We start from the raw sequence: 20893 nt of genomic DNA, 5'->3' as shown, positions 1-20893 counted from the left end.
TTTGATGGGTCACTTTGGTATTTGCAGCTTTTTCCTAAGAAAGCTAGAAAAAAAAAAACAATCTACACTGCTTCTCTTTGATTTGGTTTAGAACTGAGTGAGATTTCCAAGTGGAAAATGAACACCAACTCAAAATAGAAGCTTTTATTTCACATTGTCCAAAATATTTTCTGAGCATCCAATCAAAATTCAATTTATGTTTTAGATATTTTCTGTGTGCTAATTGAACATCTATTTTTATATTTATTTATTTACTTGGTGCTGGGCATTGAACCCACGGCCTCTCATATGCGTGCACTCTACCCACAGAATTACACTCTACTTTTCTCACATGCTCCTTTCTTCGACGGCGGTCTCAAGAGCGAACCGAAGACCATAAGTTCAGCAGATCACAATCCTGGTGGGATCTGCCTGCTCTACCCATCAGACCAGCACCTTTCACCAAAGCAGCTCTTTATAATGACACTTTTACTGCCCTAAAATGAAATTCACAAGTAAGATTGTCTCATCCACACATGTTATTTCAAAATAAATTAGCAAACACCCTAAAGCATAATATAAAAGAGCAGGCAGTTGTCTTTCTTTCTTTCTTTCTTTCTTTGAGCAAAAGGGTCATAGTATTTGGGCTTCTGATGTCAGAGGTATGCTTTATAATAAACTGATGGGTTTTCCAGAGATGATCACCCATTTATACTGAGAAGTGACAAGTGTCAAAGCATGCCTGACCCCGCTCACTAAATGCTCGTAACCCACCTCCGTCAAAGTGACTCATAAAACGTCTTTGAAGTTTTTCCAAACTGCTCCCAGAGGAAGGTGATACTACTGAACATGTTGGCATGTATCTGTAATCCCAGGCATCTAGGAGGATGAGGCAGGAAGATCCCAAGTTCAAGCCTAGCCTGGGCAATTTAGTAACTTTAGCCTCAAAATTGTAAAAAAATTTAAAAGGGTGAGGGATGTAGCTCAGTGCAAAAGCTGTGGGTTCAATCCTCAGTACCACAAAAAAGAAAAAGATGATACTGCTGTCTGTGTGGATGCTCGCCTGTAGTTTCAGTTACTCAAGAAGCTAAGGAAGATGGCTTCAGCCCAGGAGCTCAAGACCATCTTGAACAACATAATGAGACCATCACAATAAGAGAAGACAATGCCTATTTTTGAGGCCTGCTTATTAGCTCCTTAAAGTCTAGGCAAGAGAAGATTATAAAACAGATCCAGGTTTTCACCAGGGCCTGAAGATGAGCCAGTGAGGGTTCATGGCTCTGTTACTACCTTTGTCTATCATGTAGGGCCTAGGCCAAGGGCTGTTCAGGAGCACAGAAGGGAGACAGGCAGTCATCCTTCCCTCCTCATCCATGTGGGGGATGCTGGCTGTGTATTCTTTCATTCCATGTCCCTTTCCTCTTGAGGATCCAACTAAACTTCATTTCCAACACCAGGCTGTTTGTTTCAGTCCATGGGACCAAGCTCTGGTCAGTGGATACTGGACAGAGGGACAATGACACTTGCAAGCCTGGTCCTCATCCCTGCAAGCCCAGTGACCACTCCCACAAAGCCACCTATTCTCTCTCTGTCTCTTCCTTATGCACTGGGACCCCCAGAGCCATGAGTTAAAGATAGGGAACCACAGAAAGAAGGAGGCTTAACCCCTGCAGAGTGAAGCAGGAGCCCCCTAGCTCTGGCCCATTCACTACTTCTGAATGGCACAGAACAACCCTGTGGATCTGTAGTGAGTCAAGTCCCTAAGGTCTGGAAGGTAATTTGTCACAAGAGCAAGCATTTCCTAACTAAGGCATCCAGGAGCCCCCTATCTGTGATTTTAAGCAACACCCTGACAATGTAGCAAGTAACCGTTTAATTATTCAGTGAGAAAGCTGTGCTCAGGTACCCATGAGTTCATAGAAAGGGACAGAATCTAAATACCTTAGGTAAACAAAGAATACGGAAAAATCCAGGAAAAGATGCTTCACGTCATAGTCATTAGGGGAACTCTGTGCAAACCACAATGAGGTGGCCCTTCTCACCCACTAGCATGAATACAAAAGCAAAAGCAACAAGTGCTGGTGAGGACAACAGCGGATTTGGATTTCAAATGTGGAGAAGCTGGAACTCTACTAGGTGCTTGGTGGCAGTTCCTCCAAGCATTACACCCAGTTACTATGTGACCCAGCAATTCCACTCCAAAGTGTGTGTCTCCAAAGAGACTGAGGCACACACTTGGACACGGCTGCTTATAGCAGTACTCCACACGATAGCCATAAGGTAGCCACAGTTGCTGGCCCAAAGGTCCCTCAGTAGGTGAATGGACTTACACCACAAAATGCTCCTCACCGAAGAATGCTACTCCGCAGTAAAGAGGAATGAAGAACTGGTTTGTGCACTACAACACAGGTGAACTTCATAAACATGCTAAACGAAAGAGGGCATTTACTAAAGGCCACATATTTATGGTTCCATCTATCCAGGAATACCCAAGCTAGGCGTGTAACACATACCTGTAATCCCACCACTCTTGGGAGGCTGAGTCAGGAGGATCGTGTGTTTAAGCCCAGCCTGGGCAACTGAGCAATTTAGTGAGCTCCTTTCTCAAAATAAAATAATAAATATAAAAGGGTAGGATTGTAGTTCTGTGTTCAATCCCCAGTACTGGCAAAGAATGAGGAAGGAAAGAATGGGAGGAGGGAGAAAGAAAAGAGACATCCAGAACATACCTATGCGGGATACTCTAAAGAGACAAAATGAAGATGGTTACCAGGATCTGCAGGATGGGTGTAGGCATAATAGGTAGTGACTGCTAATGGGTACAAAAGTTCTTTGGGGGAAATGAAAACGTTTGAAAAGTAGATAGATGCAACAGTTGCCCAACATTGTGAATTTATTATTTACCAGTGCACTGCATAATTTATTTATTTTGGCTTTTTGAGACAGAATCCCACTACATAGCTCAAACTGGCCTTGAACTCACTATGGAGCCCAGACTGGCTTCAAAACTGCAACAATCCTCCTGCCTCAGCCTCCTCAGTGCTGAGACTACAGGTGTGCGCCGCCACACCCAGCGGAACTGTGCACTATGAAAAGATTTATTTTGTGGAGAAATATATCAGAGTAATAAAAGAACAAAGCAAAAAATACAAATGAGTGTTTGCACATGTGTCATTCTTATATCATTATGACCACTATTTTGATGCCTTAATTGTAATAGCTTTGCATAGAACAATGTGTACACGATCTGTTTAGTGCTCATTATTTTTCAGTAAATACTTATGCTTCAAAATTTTTAAATGTTTATTTTGTGTGAAATAAACTGCAACTCAAAATTTTAAAATCGCTATTGTTTGGCCTCTGGGGGCTGTGTGCCCTGGAACTTCTGAGACTCACAAGGCAGAAAGGAGCTCAGGACAGGCGCCTCCTTCCTTCCGCTCCGCAGTACCCTCTGCACTCCTATCCAGCTCCGTGTCGCCTGTCGCCAGTCATGAGTAGGAGTTGGATGGACCTGGATACTGAAGGTGACAGTGTCCCACCCTCTTGCCGGCATGAAGCCTCGGCGGCGATACTCATCCCCTCTTCATAAGCGCCGAGCTCAGGGTGGCCTGCTGCGTCTTTGTTCCCTTAGGCGAACTCCGCGGGGACGACCCCCGCCCCCGGCCGGCAGACCCTCAGCCACCCCGCCATCCTGGACAGCTCACCCCAACTCTGCACCTCTCTTCTGCTCACCACAGGGGCCCAGGCCTCGCCAGGTGCTGACCGCGCCTGGATTTCTCCTCAGAGCACTCCTCACTCGAGAGCAGGAAGGGCTGGCTCAGGGGGACGCAGCACACACACACACACACACACACACACACACACACACACACACACACTCTTACCGGCCATCACTCAGTCCCTGGGGACTCAGAGGGTCTGGGCTTGGCTTTGGCCCCACGCTCGGGACAGGAGGGACTCTCCAGCGCCCCAGCTCCCAGAACCCCACCATCGCCCTCGTCGTCCCCGTCACACAGTCAACTTTAAGTCCCTGGGGACTCAGAGGGTCTGGGTTTGGCTTTGGCCCCACGCTCGGGACAGGAGGGACTGTCCAGCGCCCCAGCTCCCAGAACCCCACCATCGCCCTCGTCGTCCCCGTCACACAGTCAACTTTCCCGCTTTTCCAACAAGCAGTCACTGCTCAAAAAGACAGGAAGGGGCGAAGTGCCTGGAGCTGTAGTCCAACTCCACCAGGGATCCTGGGGACCTGGAGGGCTTTGACCTCTGGGCCTCAGTGTCCCCAGCTGTCACAGTGGAGCAGGACCCAGGCTGGGCACCCCCGGGGGGTAAAAGGCGCCCTCACACGTGGGATTTCTGGAAGCAGGTCGGCGCTGTCGCACCCTTTATCGAAAGTGCGGACGCACTCCCAGACCTTTGAAGCGCGGGGAAGAAGAGACCTGCGATCCCCACCGCGACTCCGCCCCACCCTGCCCCAGCCGCCCGTCCCGGCCGCTCCGCCCACCCCGAGCCCCTTTGGCCAAGCACAGCTCGCACAGCAGGGGACTCGGGCGCCAGCGGAGATGCAGCTGCGGCTCTGGCTTCTGGCCGCGCAGCTCACAGGTGAGAATGGGTGGTGGTAGTGAGGGACAGAGAGAGCCAGGACTTTAGAAACGGTATCTGGAGCACGCCTGTAATCCCAGACCTCAGTAGGTAGGCTGAGGAAGGAGGATCGCCGCGAGTTTGAGGCCAGCCTGAACTACTTATTGAGATGAGAGAGAGAGAGAGAGAGACTCCTGCAGGGGTCATTGTCATTGCTTAGGCCACCTGTACCCAGAAGCCTGGTGGGAAAGATTTAAAGAAGAAGGAAAAGTGCTTTAATCGTCCCGGCAGGGATTCACGTGCCGCAGGAAGGTGCTGGATTTCTGGATTTCGGGTGGATGCATGCGGCCTTCATACCCCACACTGGGCCCAGCGGAGAGGCCTGTGGGCCTTTCTTATCACTTCCTGGAAGTGTTTGTAGTACACTCGGACCTGGCTCTGGCCAGGTGTGGTCGGTCAGCTGTGGTGCAGGCGCCGCCCTGGTGCTCTGCCCCATCTGAGGTCCTATGTAGCATGGACCCTCACAGAGAAGGAGGTGGGCTGAGAGGGGAACGGACACTCACCACCCTGCTGGCCTTTGGAGGCTGCCTATGGGCCTCCATGGAAGGCCTTCCCGCATCTGGGTGTCTGCTGCTGCTCTGTGTGGGGGCAGCAAGCCAGATCCAGGAAAGATCACAGCTATCCCTGGTTCAGTGGCTCTGAGTCAGGTACCCGGGTCCCAGAACCCGGATCCGCTACATCTGGGCTGTGTGACCTTGGGCACATCCTTGCCCTTCCCAAGCTGTTTCCACATGTGTAGGATAGTGTCACACTGTCCTCCACCGGGTGTGGTGAGGATTAAATGAGGCAGAGTGTACCACACCCCTCATGATCCACACTATTTGTCCTACAGACTTCCCAGGAGGTCAGAGCCCCACCCCCCTGAGAAGGCCCGCGGTGTTTGGGGAGGAAGGAGGAGGCCCAGGAGCGGGGGCCAAATATGTGGATCCCTTCTCAAAGCGAGGAGAGCTCAGGGTGCTGCGGCCACGGAGTCAAAAGCTCTGAGCTCCTCCATCGCCCCTAGTATGGGCAGGACGCAAGCCACCAGCGCGGGGCATGGCCCTCTGGTCACACAGCTCTTGTCCTGTCTGTGCCTCCCTCTGCTCCAAGCCAAAAGGAAAGGCTCACAGGGTCAGATCAGGGCAATGCAGGGGCCCTTTCTGATGCTTCTCCTGGAGGTTTCATTTAGTACTAGAGCAAGCCCCAGCCTGAGCTCAAAGTTAGCTCAGCCTCCCAGAGTGCTAGGATTACCCAGCTTCCTTTCATTTCTTTCAAACCCTCCAAGGAGAGAAGGACATCACAGAGCTGCCCACCTTTCCCAAGGGGAGACTGAGCCTCTGTGCTTGGACGGAGTCACAACTGGTACAGGACAGAGGCTGAGTTCACAGCTGGGCCTGTGAGTCTGCTCTAGTTCTTCATGAAAAAGCTACTGGGAGCTTCCGCCTGAGGCTGCCATGAATTCCCAGCCCTGCTTCCAGTGGTCTGTCCTTCCGCTGGGGAATGGGGACCCAGTGATCAGTCCACTGCTGGCTTCAGTCATGCCTGCCGGGGGCAGTGAGCTCCATTGGCCGTTCATTGGCAGCTGTCCTCTCTGAGGCTGTCTAGTCCAGCCACGTGTTCTGCCTGGGACTCTGAGCCCTCTCCCAAATGGGCCTGGGTCTCATTAGCTACTCAGAGCCCAGCAAAGGCCCACATCGAGTTGCAGCCCAGTGACATGAAGGGCCTCAGATTTTGGATCCCAGAGTTTGAATCTCAGGCAAATGGGATTTTGAGCAAGTAATTTCCTGCCTGAGTTTTCTCACCTGTAATGGGGTAAGAAGCCCAAAGCCAGGGGACATGGCAAGGCACACCCATAAGCCCAGCACTTTGGGAGGCTGAGGCAGAAGGATTTTGCGTTCAAGCACAGACTGGGCAATTTAACAACTTAGTGAGAACACGCCTCAAAATAAAAATGTGGCTGTAGATGGAGCTCAGTATGAGGATACTGAGTTCAATATCACCATACGTACAGTATCACGAAAAGAAAATGGGGGGAAAAATCCCAAAGCCAGCTTGAGGCATGGCTGAGGTCATTTAAGCAAAGGGCAGGAGTCCTAGGATGCAGTGCACAAATGCCAGCAATCGCCCCTGTGCCGGCTGCCAGGCTGGACATAGCAAGTCCTGGCCTTGCCACGGGTCTCCTAGGAGGCATGACGTGCGAGCTCTTCATCCCTATAACCCCAAGGCCCTGTTGCTGGCAGCTCTTCCATGACCTCTCACTGATGCTCCCTGCCCCCCTTGGTGCCTTGCAGCTCTGCACAGCAGCTGTGCCCATCAGCAGACCCCCGAGTCTGTGATGGTCCAGACCAACCAAGAGGTGACGATGACCTGCAATATTAAAATCTCCCTGAGCAACAGCCGCATCTACTGGCTGAGACAGCACCAGGACCCCAGCAAGGACAGTCACTATGAGTTCCTGGTCTCTGAGGATTTCTCCAAAAACATCACCTATGGCAGCGGTTGGACACAGGAGATGCTCGCTCTGTCTCGGAGCTCCACCCGCTTCACTCTCAGGCTCATGCATGTGAAGCCTGAGGACAGCAGTGTCTACTTCTGCATGACCATGGGGGCCCCCGAGCTGACCTTTGGGACAGGAACCAACCTGAGTGTAGGTAAGAGTGGGGCTCTGTGCTAGAAATGGGGATGGAAAGCTGGCCGTGGTGCTGCATGCCTATAATCCCAGCACTTGGGAGGCTGAGGCAGAAAGATTGCTGTGAGTTCCAGGCCAACCTGGACTACATAGTAAGTTCAAGGCCAGTCTCCAATAGAAGGACAGCGAGACCCTGTCTCAAAAAAATTTTTTTTTTCTTAAAGAAAAAAATTAGTGTTGAGCATCTACTAGGTGCCAGGTGCATCCCAGGCACTGGGGCTTCTCTACTGTCAGCTGGGAGTAACAGGAAGTACATGCTGGGAATCCCCCAGCCAAGCACCTGCAAATGCTTTTCATGGCTGTCTCAATGCTCCCACTTTCCCTAGCATGAAGTATGTTATGCCTTTCATTTTATCTATTTATTTTAGGTTTTTCTTTATTCTTTCTTTCCTTTCTTTCTTTCTTTCTTCTGAGACAGGGTATCACTAGGTAGTTCAGGCTGATCTTGAACTCACTATGTAGCTCAGGCTGGCCTCCAACTAGTGGCGATCCTTCTGCTTTAGCCTCCCAAGTGCTGGGAGCTCCAAGAACGGCTGCACGCTATTCCCCTCCCTCACCCAGCCCTCAGCATGGGACACTGGCTCAGGATGAACCAGAGGTAAGGAGAGACCCTGGGCCCAGCCTGGCTCCTGATACAGCAAGGCCTCAGGCCCAGCCCTCTCATCTCTGCTCTGCACTTTTGAAATTAAAGTCTGAAACTAGAAGCCCCTCTAGCTCTATATTATATGATCTTTTATTTTCAGAACTGGGATTAAACCCAGTGCCTTTTCACTGAACTACATACAATCCTCCTTACCTGCCCCCCACCTTTAAACTTTGAGACAGGGTCTCACTAAATCAGTAAATTGCCCAGGCTAGGATCAAACCTGTGATCCTCCTGCCTCAGCCTCCTTGACTTGTGGGATTACAGGTGTTGTCACACCTGGCAAGATCTAGATTGTAAAATTTTTAAGGACACCTGAAAAGGTAAACAGCCCCAACTGGGATCCTGCATGATATTGCAAGGCAGGAAAGAGCTCCCTCTTCCTTTGTTATGGATCCTCCTCTGGCATAGGGGTTGGCAAGAGGGCTGGGAGCCTGGTTGTGCTGAGGGCCTGGGGATCCCAGCTTCAGCTCAAGGTCTTCTGCACAAGGACACAGGGCCACTATACACTTTACAGGGTGCCTCATCCCTTTTAATTCTCACAGCAACCCCAAGAAGGAAGTGGGAATCATCTTTGTTAGAGCAGACGGGGAAACTGAAGCACAGAAAAGCACAACTTGTCCCAAGTCACACCACTGTGTTCCCTAATCAGGAGCACTGGGCTCTGCTCATGGCTCCAGGGCTCTTCCCTCTCCAGGACACCAAACAACCTCACCCTAGACCCTAGATACATCTGGGGGCTGGGGAAGTGGACCCAGAAGTCCCCTGCTCTGAGACCTGAAGCCCTATAGCTACAGGAACAATGGGTCACAGTACCAGGGTGGAAGGCACATGGTGTCACTAAGGCCCTGGATGAGACATCTGTCTGCTCTTTCTGCAGTTGATGTTCTGCCCACCACTGCGCAGCCCACCAAGAAGACGACCCCCAAGAAGAGAGGGTGCCTGTCCTCCAGCCCAGTGACCCGGCAAGGTGAGTCCTCTGGCCCTCTCTCCCCACCTCCTTCCCTCCTTCCGAATGTGTTGGTCCAGTTTTGACTCTGTAGCCTGTTCCTCCAACACCAGACTGGGGTCAGAAGGGACACAGTGTGACAGCAGCGTGCAGTCCACTAGGGTCAGACTCGTAAGTCATCGCAGAACAAAACTTAGAGGAGAATCTGTCCACCAAAACACCTGCACACGACAGCGCACAACACTATTGTTCATCACAGCCAATGAGTACAAACAACCAGAGGGTCCACTGACTAGGGACTGGATCCACGAAACGTGGGATCCGTTAGAACGGAGCAGTAATATTTGGCCATAACAGAGAAAAATGATAAATGATACAGCTCACACAAACCTGTGGGCTGTTATGCAATGAAAGAGGCCATTCGCTGACAATACCATATGAAGCTAAGCATGGGGGTGCACGCCTATAACCCCAACACTCTGGGAGGCTCAGGCCAGAGGACTGCAAGATCAAGCCCTGCCTGGGTAACTTAGCAACTTAATGAGATCTTGTCTCAATATAATTTTTTAAATAAGAAAGTAGGATATAGCTCAGTAAGAAAGCTCTGGGCTGACTCCCTAGTATTGCAGAATAATAATAATAATAATAATAATAATAATAATAATAATACTGTATGATTCCATGGATATAAAATATCCGGAATAGGACCTTCCATAGAGACAGAAAACAGAAGTGGCTGCTTGACCAGTAGGGAATTCGAAGTGACGTTAACTGTTCCAGGTGTCTTTCCAGGGTGACAGAAATGTTCTAAAGTTAGGTTGTGCTGATTGTGACACAATGCTATGAAGATAGTAAAAACCATTAATGTGTACATTCTAAATAGATAGGCTTTGTGATATGCAAGTTCTGTCTCAGTAAAGCCACTAACAGACCAAAAATCTAAGCCAAAGGATCAGCACTTTAAATTTTTCCAGTTTTGCTGCCTCAAAGAACATGTAGCACATGAGATGGGGTTCATAAGACGTTTGTCAGTGAGCGCAAAGACCTGCCCCTTCACTGTAAGCATCAGACCACTCGACTGGTCATCAGACACATGTGTGTGTGTGTGTGTGTGTGTGTGTGTACACAACGCATATGTCCCATGAACCCCTCAGCGCTCATATAGTGTGTGTGTGTGTGTGTGTACACAACGCATATGTCCCTTGAACCCCTCAGCTCTGATGCATTTCTGGAAAATACTAGCTTCAAGCCTCCAAGGTTACTGGTAACAAACAGAAAGTACCATCTACTGCTCCCCAGAGAAGAAACCACAAGCAGCGGCCCCAGGACGGCCTTGTTCTGCTCAGGTGGCTTTGTCTTCATATATAAAAGACCAGAAAACAAGCAAGGAAGGGTGCCGCATAGGACCTGGGCAATGGGATGAGAAACTGCCACAGGATGTCAAAGTGAAAAAGAAAAATCATATCCCAGCACTCTGGGAAGCTGAGGCAAGAGGATTGAACATTTGAGCCCAGCCTGGGCAACTTAGTGAGACCCTGTCTCAATATAAAACATAAAAAGGGCAGGGAATATAGCTTAATGCAAAGGCCAGAGGTTCAAGCCTCAGTATGGGGAAAGACAGAGACGGACACAGAGAGAGACAGAGACATAGTGGGAAAAAACTAGAGCCCACGAACAGAAAAGCAAAGTGGCCTTGTTTATAACGTGCTGTTCCCCCAACAACTTCACCTAAAGGATTTCAGGCAGGCTACTAATAAAAAAAAATACAGGGCCAGGGGATTTAGCTCAGTGGTACTGCCACCTGCCTTGCAAGTGAAAGGTCCTGAGTTCAATCCCCGGTACCAAAAAAAAAAAGACACAAAACGCAAATACTGTCGGGTCATTAAGGTGAGGCTGTGGGAGAAGCCAGTGAAGTCATGAAATAAAGACCTGCTCCCTCAGGGACCTGCAGCAGCCTCACTGGCCTCCAGCTCGATCCTCAGAAGGAGGGGACCCTGCTGCCCTGTGGCCATCCCTATCGTTTTTTCTAACTTTGTGGAGATATAATTTGCAGAGCATTTTCTAAGTATACACTCTCAGTGAGTTTTAGTGAATGCACAGGTCACATAGCCAGCACCACAATGTAGGTGTAAGACACCTCGTCACTTGTGTGTCTGCAGATGGTCTCCATCCCCACCTTGGCCTCAGCCACCGCCAACCCACGTTCCTCCTCCCGGTCATCGCCAGCGAAGGAAATGAGCAGGGCTCCTGCTTTGGTCTTTTAGCGTGGCCTCTTTTGCTTGGTGCCGTGATTTGTGGGCCCTTCAAGTTGGGGTAGTGCAAATACGGCGAGAGGAAGCCAGGCAGAGAACCTTTGAGTCTTAATGTTTAGGAACTGCAAAGTGAGAGAGAAAAATGATGGTGACGCCTTCCACCCTCACAAGATGAAAGTCTGCCATTGGCCTGACCCTTGGCAGATCATGAGGATTCAGTGAAATCCTCACCCTCCCCAACATCCAGAGTGCTGTTTCCAATCTGCTACCTTGTCCCTGGTTGTGGGCCTCAGCTGCTCAGCAGGACACCCATAGGAGCCCACAGGCCACCGGACAAGGACTGGGGCACCGAGAATCTAAACCTTGCTGCTTAGGTAGCATGCACATCGGGCAAAGGAGAAGAAGGCCAACCCACAGGAGAAAAAAGCACACAGGAGCCAGTACATGCAGTAGGCTGAAGCTCACACACAATCGGGGAATGGAAAAAAAATGTGCCCCCCACTCTTTCCCTCTCCTGGGAAAACTGAAAAGCAGATGATACTAAAGGCCTGTCTGTGTTAAAGGGTGCTGTGCAGCAGGCGGGAATGGAAATCAGTGCCGTCTTCTCCAAAGGCACCTGACCAGATCTCTTACGATTTGAAGTGGACAGAACTGTGGCATCACAGTCCCTAATTCCGGGGTCTGCCTCCGGAAGGCACTTGCATCCAGGAAGAGAGTGTGGTGTTCTCTGACCTCTAAAGGGTTGTTTGGCATTTAGTTTTGTTTTTATTTTTGTGAGACAGGGTCTCACTATGTACTTGAGGCTGGCCTCAAACTCACTGTGTAGCTGAGGCTGGTCTCAAACTCACGGCAATCTTCGTGCTTCAGCTTCTCAAGTGCTGAGATTACAGGTGTGCACCGCCATGCCCAATTATTTTTCAATTCTTTTTTTTTTTCAGCTTTCATTGAGTTTATTGGTACATTTTAGGGATGCAGTACAGTTACATTCATTGTTGGGATCTTGTACCTCTGCATGACAGGTCTTGGTTCTCATTTTTTCCCCTTGTCCCTGCCTTTAGTATGTGTTCTCAGTACATCATTTTTATATTCATTATGGGGAGTTGGTACACGTAAATAACTAATCTTAGTCCTTTTGACATCTCCTTCCCCTCCCTTCCATCCCCTCCATCTCTTTCCCGTTCTTATTTTCAGTTTTTGTTAAATGTGTTTTTAAAATAGTTAAAAGAAAATCTCACTACTATGCAGGAGAATTGTCCACCTCTTCTGAACATAAACAGCTCCCGAGTTTAATTATTTTTTTAAAAATTTGGATGTGAGGCATGAAATTGTTTTTTCCATAGAACTATCTCACTGGTGTCTAAAGAGCCTACAACACTGACTGAGAAGGAAATTCACTATAGCACAGAGGGCCGTGAGTTAACAGGACATGTGTGTGAGTGGGTTTTTCAGCAGCCTGCACCCTAAGCGAGGAGTCAAGACCTCCCCTGGAGGAGAGCTGTCATAGTGTGGGGTGGCCTGGGAGACATGCAGATGGCAGACGTTTCAGCTCCCTGGGGGAGGGTAGCTGGGCATGGCTACACACTTGGCTGTCTGCGTAATCAAAGTTGCTGTCCTGCCAGGCGTGGTGTCACTTTCCTGTAGCCCGAGCACTTGGAAGCCTGAGGCAGTAGGATCATTGCAAATCTGTGGTATACATAGTGAGTTCAAGGCCAGGCTAAACTACATAGTGAGACCCTGTCTCAATATAATAAAATAAAAAAGCAAACAAAAAGAAATGCCACAGGGAACGGGAAAAAAGAGGAGGAGGAGGAAATACACCAGAAGTCCCTGGTGGGTTCCTGGAGGGGCCTTCCCGTGGTGACTTCCCCCGTGTCTGTCTGTGTTCAGTGTCACTCACGTGTCGTGGTGTCTCTTCCAGGCCTGCGCTGTGGCCTCATCACTCTCAGCCTGCTGGTGGCCAGTGTCCTGCTCCTCCTGCTATCTCTGGCTGTGGCCGTCCACCTGTACTGTGAGTTGTCCCTCCCTGACTACCGTGGTGGCCCCATCTGCTGTCTGAGGTGTCCCTGGGTTTACTTTCTTCTCTAGGAGGGTGCAGCAGATGACAGCCTGTTGGAAACCTGCCCCAGAAAACTCATGACAGTTCTGGAAGTGATTATATTTGTGCTTGGGGATTAAACCCAGGGTCTCGTGCATGCTAATAACATACTATACCGCTGAGAGACATGATTCCTGGGTCTCTGCAGTTGGACAAACTTGGGTTTGAGTCCAGTGCTGCTGCTCCCTCTTTAGTGACCTTGGCCTTGACCTCACGCCCAGTAAACTCACCCGGCCTGGTCTGGCAGGCAAGTCCCTCCCTGAGCACCAGCATAGGGCATGTGCTGGTTAAGTGCTGCAGACTCAGGCCCGGTGCCCAGGAGAGGTTGTCAGGGGTTGGATGGTCCCAGAAGTCCTCCCCTTGCTAAGGGCGCAGGGAACCCAGACTGGCTACTGCCCTTGAAACAGTGTAGGTAGACACCTCCTCCCATGCACTCCCAAACACTGCATGCCTTCTAACACAGGCAGAGGGGAGCCCAGTTCGCCCCAGCTCTGCTCAGCTGTGCCACCTTGAGCCACCCTATCTCTGGGCACCTATACAATGGGGTGGGGGTGCTGAGAGGCATAGGCTGATCAGCGGCTCTTACTTTTTAGGGGTCTTGGATACCTTTGAATATACAGTGACCATTGAGGACCCTCTCCTCAGAGAAATGAACCTGTACGCATGCGCTGTTTTGCATCCAAGGGCCCCTAAGGGGGTCTGTGCCCCAAGTTCTAAGAATCCAAACTTTTCTAAGGACCTTGGCTGTGAAAGAACTAAAAATTATTAGCATTAACTGCGTTTAGCTATGCTTCTTTATTTAGTATATTGTGGGTGTTACTGGTTGTATTTTGAGGGTAAAATAATAAAGGATGAGATAAAAATGTAAACAGGGCTGACGTGATGGGGCAGGTGTGTGACCTCAGCACCCTGGGAGGCTGAGGCAGGAAGATCACAAGTCTGATCAGGCTCAGCCTGGGCAACTTATTAACTTAGCCAGATCCTGTCTCAAAATAAGAAATGAAAAAGGGCTCTAGATGTAGCTCAGTGCGAAGACCTTGAGTTCAATCCCCAGCACTGCATACGAGCAAAAAAGTAAGCAGCCCTGCTGCTGTGTCCTTCCCATGTCCCAGTGGGAAATCTCGCTCTCACCTGGACACACGCATTCTGGTTTGAGCCTCCCACCTGTGTGATTGCTCTCATCTGACCTGCTGTGAAGGGTGGGAGAATGTGCTTAAGGACAGACTCTGGTAAGCGTGGGTTCTGGCGTCACCACTCCTTAGCAGCACGGCTTTGGGCAAGTGACTCAGAAACTCACTCTGTGCCTCAGTTTCCCCAGATGTAGAGTGGACATAATAGCGGTACCCACATTACAGGTTTACAGAGAATGTGAAGGGGACAAATGTGGGAAGTGCTTGGGGCAGAGCCTGGCCTGGGAAGAGGAATGAGGTGTCAGCTAACCCACCCCAACCCCAGCCCTGCTGCTCACTGTCCTGCTCAGTGCCGGGGTCCCCACTGCTGACGGTGCCCTTGTTCTGCTCTTCAGGCCTTCGGAGGAGAGCACAGCTTCGCTTCATCAAGCAGTGAGTATCGTTCCCCCGTGACCCGGTTCCAAGGCCCCTGTTGCTGCCGTGTGCAGCCTCAGATGTCACCTTCAGGAAAATCATCAGCAGAGGAGGTGACAGAGTTCAGGAAAAGAGCTGATTTAAACAAAATGCTGCCTAATCACCTAGTAAACATATTTTGTGTACAGTGAGATTCAGTTCTCAGCTCTGCTGCCGACAGCTGTCAACCTTGTGCATGCCAAGTACCAGAGGGAACCCAGGTTCTCTGCCTGCCAGGGCTTCATTCACTGGGTCCCTGAATGGAGGTCATCACCTCCACTTTACAGAGCAGCGGAGAGATGCGTCGGTTCTCAGAGACCAGGCCTGTCCTTTCCCCTCTGCTGCCCTCCATACCACCTGGGTCCCAGGGGTTGACAAAGGCTGAGACTGAACCCCAAATCCCAGGTGCTGAAAAGCACCCCCAAGGCCCTGTGCCTTGTAGGCCCCAGCTGAAGCAGAGGCCAGAGGCTGTGCTGCTCCTGCCTCAGGGTTAGAACCCCAGCCTTGGCCTCACTGCATTTGCTTTTCTTCCTCAGTGGAGGAATCTGTTTCTCTGCCTCCCTCACTAACTCACATGCTCCTCAAAACACACCCCCATCCAGCCGCATGTGATGACACGTGCCTATAATCCCAGCAATGAGGAGGCTGAGTCAGGAGGACTGCTGAGAGTTTGAGACCAGCCTGAGGTACATAGTGAGTTCAAGGCCAACCTGAGACTGTCTCAAAAAACAAAAACACCCCAAAATGTGAAAGTGTTTGCAGAGATAAAGGAATAGCCTCTTAATAAAAGAGGGCAACAGAGGGCCTGGTGTCAAGAGTTCTGACTCCAGGAAGAAGAAGGGCTGTGTTTGAATTCTGACCACTCCTTACTGACTGACCATGAGCCTCCCACCTCTCTGAGCCTCCAATTCCACATCTTTGAATGGGGTGACAGTACCCACCTCCTGGCTTTTGCAAAGACACACTGGGGAGGCTGTGGAGCTCGAAGTCCCCATCCCCAGGAGCCAAAGCACAAGTTTGCACAGAGTTAAGCATATGCAACCCTAGGCAGCAGAGGGAAAAGGACAGAGCTGGTCTCTGAGAACCGACGTGTCTCTCTGCTGCTCTGCAAAGTGGGAGTTGCAACCCCATGCACTTTCCAGTCCTCTGAGGTTATAGTTTCCGTGTGAGCTCTCACTCCCGAGTGCTGGATTTCACACACTGTGTCTCTGCAGAGGGAGGGCTTTTGGACGCACCCGCGTACGTCACAGGCAACTTGCAATGATGGATCGCTGATGTAATATTGTGACCTCGGGGATTGACTTAGAAACTGCTCGCTACCTCACAGATAATGAGGAAAGTGTATCTAAGGCTATACCTGCAGGAACTTTCATTCAAAATCTTCCCCAGTTGACTTTTTCTGGAGAATGAGCCCTGCTCTGGGCCGACTGAGGTCTGTGCCACACGCTCTTTCATCTTAACTCGCTCCCAGTTTGGGGACCCTCTCTTCAGAGAAATGAACCTGTGTTCATGTGCACAAAGTTTTGCCTCCAAGGCCCCCCCAACCCTAAGGACACCATTAAGATTCAAGAGTTTAATTTTTTCTGAGTAAGGACCCCGTTGGTGAAAGAACTAAAAATTGTTATCACTAACTGCGAGTAACCATGCTTATTTATTTAGTATATTGTGGATGTTATTGGTTATGTTTTAAAGATAAAAGGTAAAAGATAAAATAAAAATGTAAGCAGAGCTGATATGATGTCTGTAATCCCAGTATGCTGGGAGGCTGAGGCAGCCTGGGCAATTTAGCATCTTAGCCAGAACCTGACTCAAAATAAAGAGTGAAAAAGGGCTTGAGATGTAGCTCAGTGCAAAGGCCTTGGGTTCAATCCCCAACACTGCAAATGAATGAAACATTAAGGAGACCTGCTGCTGTGTCCTTCCCACATCCCAGTGGGAAATCTCGCTCTTGCCTGGACAATCTGCTCAGCTGAGGCAGGCAGGGTGGTCACGTGGGGCCCTGAGCCCCCCTCAACCCTTCACTCAGGCTTTGCTTTCAACTGTTTGTCTGAGTTTACCTTACCTGTGAGATGACTTTTGAACAAAAGAGCGTATGGCTAAAGTCAAGCTTGGAAACCACCTCTGGCTTGCTCTCATGATCCAGGTATGGATGAAACAGTCTCTGGGCCTTACAGGTCAGTGCTCTGATCGCAGGTTCCAATTCGAGGTAACCTTAAGCTGTGCACACATCTTCCCATGAGCATGCCAGTCCTCCCTGCTCCAGTACTATGTGTCTGTGGATAGCTTGTCTTGGTCTTGTCAGAGCAGCACTGCTCAAAGCTACATCTCCTTGGACTTTCTTTTTTTCTTTTTTCTTTTTTTTCTTTTTTTTTTTTTGGAGGGGGGATTTTTTTTTTTTTTTTTTTTTTTTTTTTTTGGAGGGGGCAATTTTTTTTCTTTTTTCTTTATTCTTTTCTCTTTAGTTTAAAAAAAAAAATCTAAGATGGGCCCTAAACAGGCTAACACAAAAGTCTTAGCCCAAGGCTACTTAGAAGAAAGCCCTGCATCTTCCTCTGCCATTTGTCTCTGTTACTGGAAATGCAATATCATTTACTTGAAAATAAGTGGTCTTACAACTTGCTGTTGCTTTCAGGATCTACAAATGAGCAGAGGTTTTGCTCTCAGTGTCCTGCTACAAAAAGCCATTGGTCGGAAATGAGCAAGATCTGGACAAAAGAGAGAGAAGGGGACACACTCAATGGTGGACATTTTACTGCCTTGCTCTAGCTGCCTGCTTTTAACTGCTGCAAGTTCTTTCTGGGGGCCTCCCACAGAACCCTTGGGGGTTTGCCACTAAGAGTTTTAGAGAGAAGGCTCTGGAGCCCTTGGGCACTTCGAAAAGTGCACTGGAGAACTGAAAACACCACCAAAGACCTAGAATCAACTCTGAAGATGCCACCTTTGGCTCCTGTGCTCTCCCCAGGCTCGGCTGGGACCTTGGGGTGACCACAAGTCATCATCTCTGCAAGCTGCTTTGCCCTAGTATGGCAGCGACATTGGTTCCTGGGTCTGTTACGGGGTGGAGCTGGGATGACAACCTCCCCAAGAGGCTGCTTGTGAAAACGGCTTCCAGAGAAGGAATTCCCAGCAGCCATGGGAGTCTCCTGGCTCGAAAGCTGGTGGGTTGGGGAAGGAATTTCATTCCATGGCTTGTGTATTTCTGTCACTCTCTGTCCTTTTATGAAAATATCTCAGTTGTAAAAATAAAGTCGTTTTAAAGATGAAAGTGACTTCTGTGATATAAAGGGACAGAAGCTCACCCACAGCAAAGATATTGATGCTCAATGGAAAAAGACACACGGACAAAATTTATAGGTCCCCCTTTTGCATCTGAGGTCCTTGTTCACCCCACAAAGTGCTACAGATCACACTGTGGGTATAGAGAGGCTGTAGGACTTAGATAGCACTTGGGGCCCTCACAGCCAGGCCACTGAGGCCTCGGGCCATCTCTCCTTCACTAGACTGCTCCTGGGGCTGGGTTCAAGGACTCCTGGCCTCACAGCAGCCTTGAACCAGAGAGAGGGGAAAGACTTCAGGGCCACTGTCCATTCACTTGTTTACCAACTCTCAGCCTTGGTGGTCAAAAAAGAAACAGGCAAGGAGAAAATGCTGAGCTGGAGTGGGGAGTGGAGGAGAACCCTGCCTTCTGAAAAAGCCCGGGGTCTCAGCCCCTGCCCTGGCACCAGCAGCCAAGGAGCTACTGAGCCGCAAATCAGTGCAGCCTGAGCCGCATTCACAGAGAAGCACCAGCCCCGAGGAGTCTGAGAGAACTGAGTCTGCCCTGCTTTTCCTGACAGCCCGGAGGAGAACACTGGCAAACTAGGTGTGTTCAGAGGCCTCTAGCAGCCGTAGAATGTAACAGTGTTCTAGAAAGCAGAGGAGGCAAGAAGACTCCAGGGCAGAGGCAGCATGGCCACCTCCAGTAGCCGAGATGCAGCAGCACCAACAGACCACCTGTGACGGTGAGGGTTAAGGAGGGAGCCGAAGCAGGAGGTGGTCAAAAAGCAAGTGCTTTTTTTTTTTCTGTCCATCAGCTCAGCTCCAAGGACAAGTGATACCACCACCTCTGCTGAGGGGAGAGGGAGAACGGGTTGGGGCAGGTGGACCAGACTCATCCACGGCACGGGCCGTGCTGGAGAAATGATAGATCAAGGCCGGACTGCTCACACCCAGTCCACGGCGGAAGGAAGAGCAGGCCTCAGGGCCCCGGCAGGGCAGGCGCCAGGCATCTCCCTGCTGCTGTCTCTGTAAACTCATTCACTCGTTTACACACGCTCAAGTGGGGCCGGGTTGGAGGGCAGAGCTTGCTCAGGCTCCCCAGTCTGTTCTGTGCAGGAGGCAGCTGTCCAGGGAGCCAGAGCAGCCTCAGTGCCAGCAGTGGAGGCTGCAGAGAGGTCTGCACCCAGCAACTATGTTTGTTTGGAACAAGGAACTGAACAGTTACTACTGTCTGGAAGGCCACTGTGGCAAGAGAAGTCAGGCGTGGCCTATAATCCCAGCACTCTGGAGGCCACAGCAAGAGGATCACCTAAGTTTGGGGCTAATTTAGGCTGCATAATAAGTTCAAGGCCAGGCTGAACTACATAAGCAGGACCCTGTCTCAAAAAAAAAAAAAAATCTAGCTCTCTTCTGACTAGCAGTTTCCACCTGCAGACATTTGTCTTAAACGTGCCAAAGTGGCTGCATACAGAAATATGCATCAAATTGTTCCACGTGGTTCTGCTTATTAATCAAAACTTGCAAACAATCCAAATGCCTAGCAAAAGGGGCCAGTTAGGAAAATTATGATACAGCCTTAAAAGAGAGTGTATGCAGCTGCAAAGGGATTCACTAGATCCATGTATGTTGACACCAGCAACATACAGCAAGTGTATATATTTTAACAACATCTGTATTAATTATTTTAATACACTGCGTGGTGCCATACCTGGTCACTGTTGAGACACAAATAGATATGACTAGAAGTCAGTATGCTGGTACCCTTGGTGCAGTGCGATCACTGGTGAGTTTGGGGGACAGTGTGCTCTATTTTTGCATCCAGGAGTTAGTCATATGTATGTGCTCAGTTTGTAAAAAAGTTGTCAACCTGAGTGTTGACTTTTATATAGAGATATGGATATACATATGGGTTATAAAGAGATAGTTTTAAAAATCCAAGTACAGTCAGTTGTGACAGCACATACCTGTCATATGAGGCCAGCCTGGGCAACATAGCAAGTTGGAGGCCAGCCTGAGCTACAAACCAAGACACTGTCTCAAAAAAGAAAAAGAAAAAAAAACCCAAGTACCAAATATCGCAGAACTCTGAAAAATCAGTATTTAATACTTTCTAATTTTTACAGTTTATTCTATTCATGATTTTTTTAAAAAGAAAACTGAAATATTAAAATATGGAATATAATTCATAAAAACACATAAGATGTAGGATATAGAAATTTCATTGTTCTGAAAATTTTACTTGATTTCTCTATAATCTATCAAGGCCTCCAGTTCCTGTGTTTGTGTGTATGTAGAAAAAGGTCTGTAAGGATTGACTCCAAGCTGCCAAGGGCAGTGTCCTTGGAGAATTTCCATTTCTGTTAGCACAGTGGTGTGCACAGCTGAGTATTACACTGTTGTAATCAAGGGGGCAACAAAAGTTTGGAAAAAAGAACAACTTATTTTAAAGGGGGCTCTCTGCTCATTGATATTTAAAACAAATAGAATCTACTTAAATATCCAAATATGAGAGATTTGTTCATGAAGTATAACTTAAAAACTCTGTACCATGGAAATCACTGTGACGTATGTCTGAGGCCACCAGACAGCAGGCCCATCACTTTACTAGCTGAGTGACCTCTGGGTGCCTGCGTCCTCCCCTCTTACAGGAACATCACTGGTGTCCCCTGGCTGTCCTGCTGGGGCCTTCCTCGAGCACGTGTAGTAGGGGACTCTGGAAGATGCACTGCCCCCCACCACCACTGCAGTGGGGAGCAGACTGCAGGTGTGGTGCCCACCAGGTGTTCACCCAGGGAGGGGGCTCTGAGGACGCCACCTCTTCCTTTCAT

At 49.4% G+C, this 20893-nt stretch overlaps 1 protein-coding gene across 1 annotated transcript; it reads left to right on the top strand.

Annotated features, from left to right (window-relative positions):
- The first annotated feature begins 4506 nt into the window (after positions 1 to 4506).
- Cd8b (CD8b molecule) lies at positions 4507 to 18013 on the top strand. The gene is made up of 6 exons (XM_010625645.2): positions 4507 to 4578; positions 6888 to 7247; positions 8809 to 8898; positions 13048 to 13137; positions 14750 to 14786; positions 17440 to 18013. The coding sequence occupies exons 1-6, from the start codon at positions 4539 to 4541 to the stop codon at positions 17450 to 17452; spliced, it is 630 nt and encodes a 209-aa protein (XP_010623947.1). The 5' UTR covers positions 4507 to 4538; the 3' UTR covers positions 17453 to 18013.
- The last annotated feature ends 2880 nt before the right edge of the window (positions 18014 to 20893 follow it).

This window comes from Fukomys damarensis, unplaced genomic scaffold, assembly GCF_012274545.1.
Source record: "Fukomys damarensis isolate Sample0158 unplaced genomic scaffold, DMR_v1.0_HiC HiC_scaffold_2, whole genome shotgun sequence".
In the NCBI taxonomy this organism is placed as follows: Eukaryota; Metazoa; Chordata; class Mammalia; order Rodentia; family Bathyergidae; genus Fukomys; species Fukomys damarensis.
This window is presented reverse-complemented; position numbering and strand designations above follow the sequence as displayed.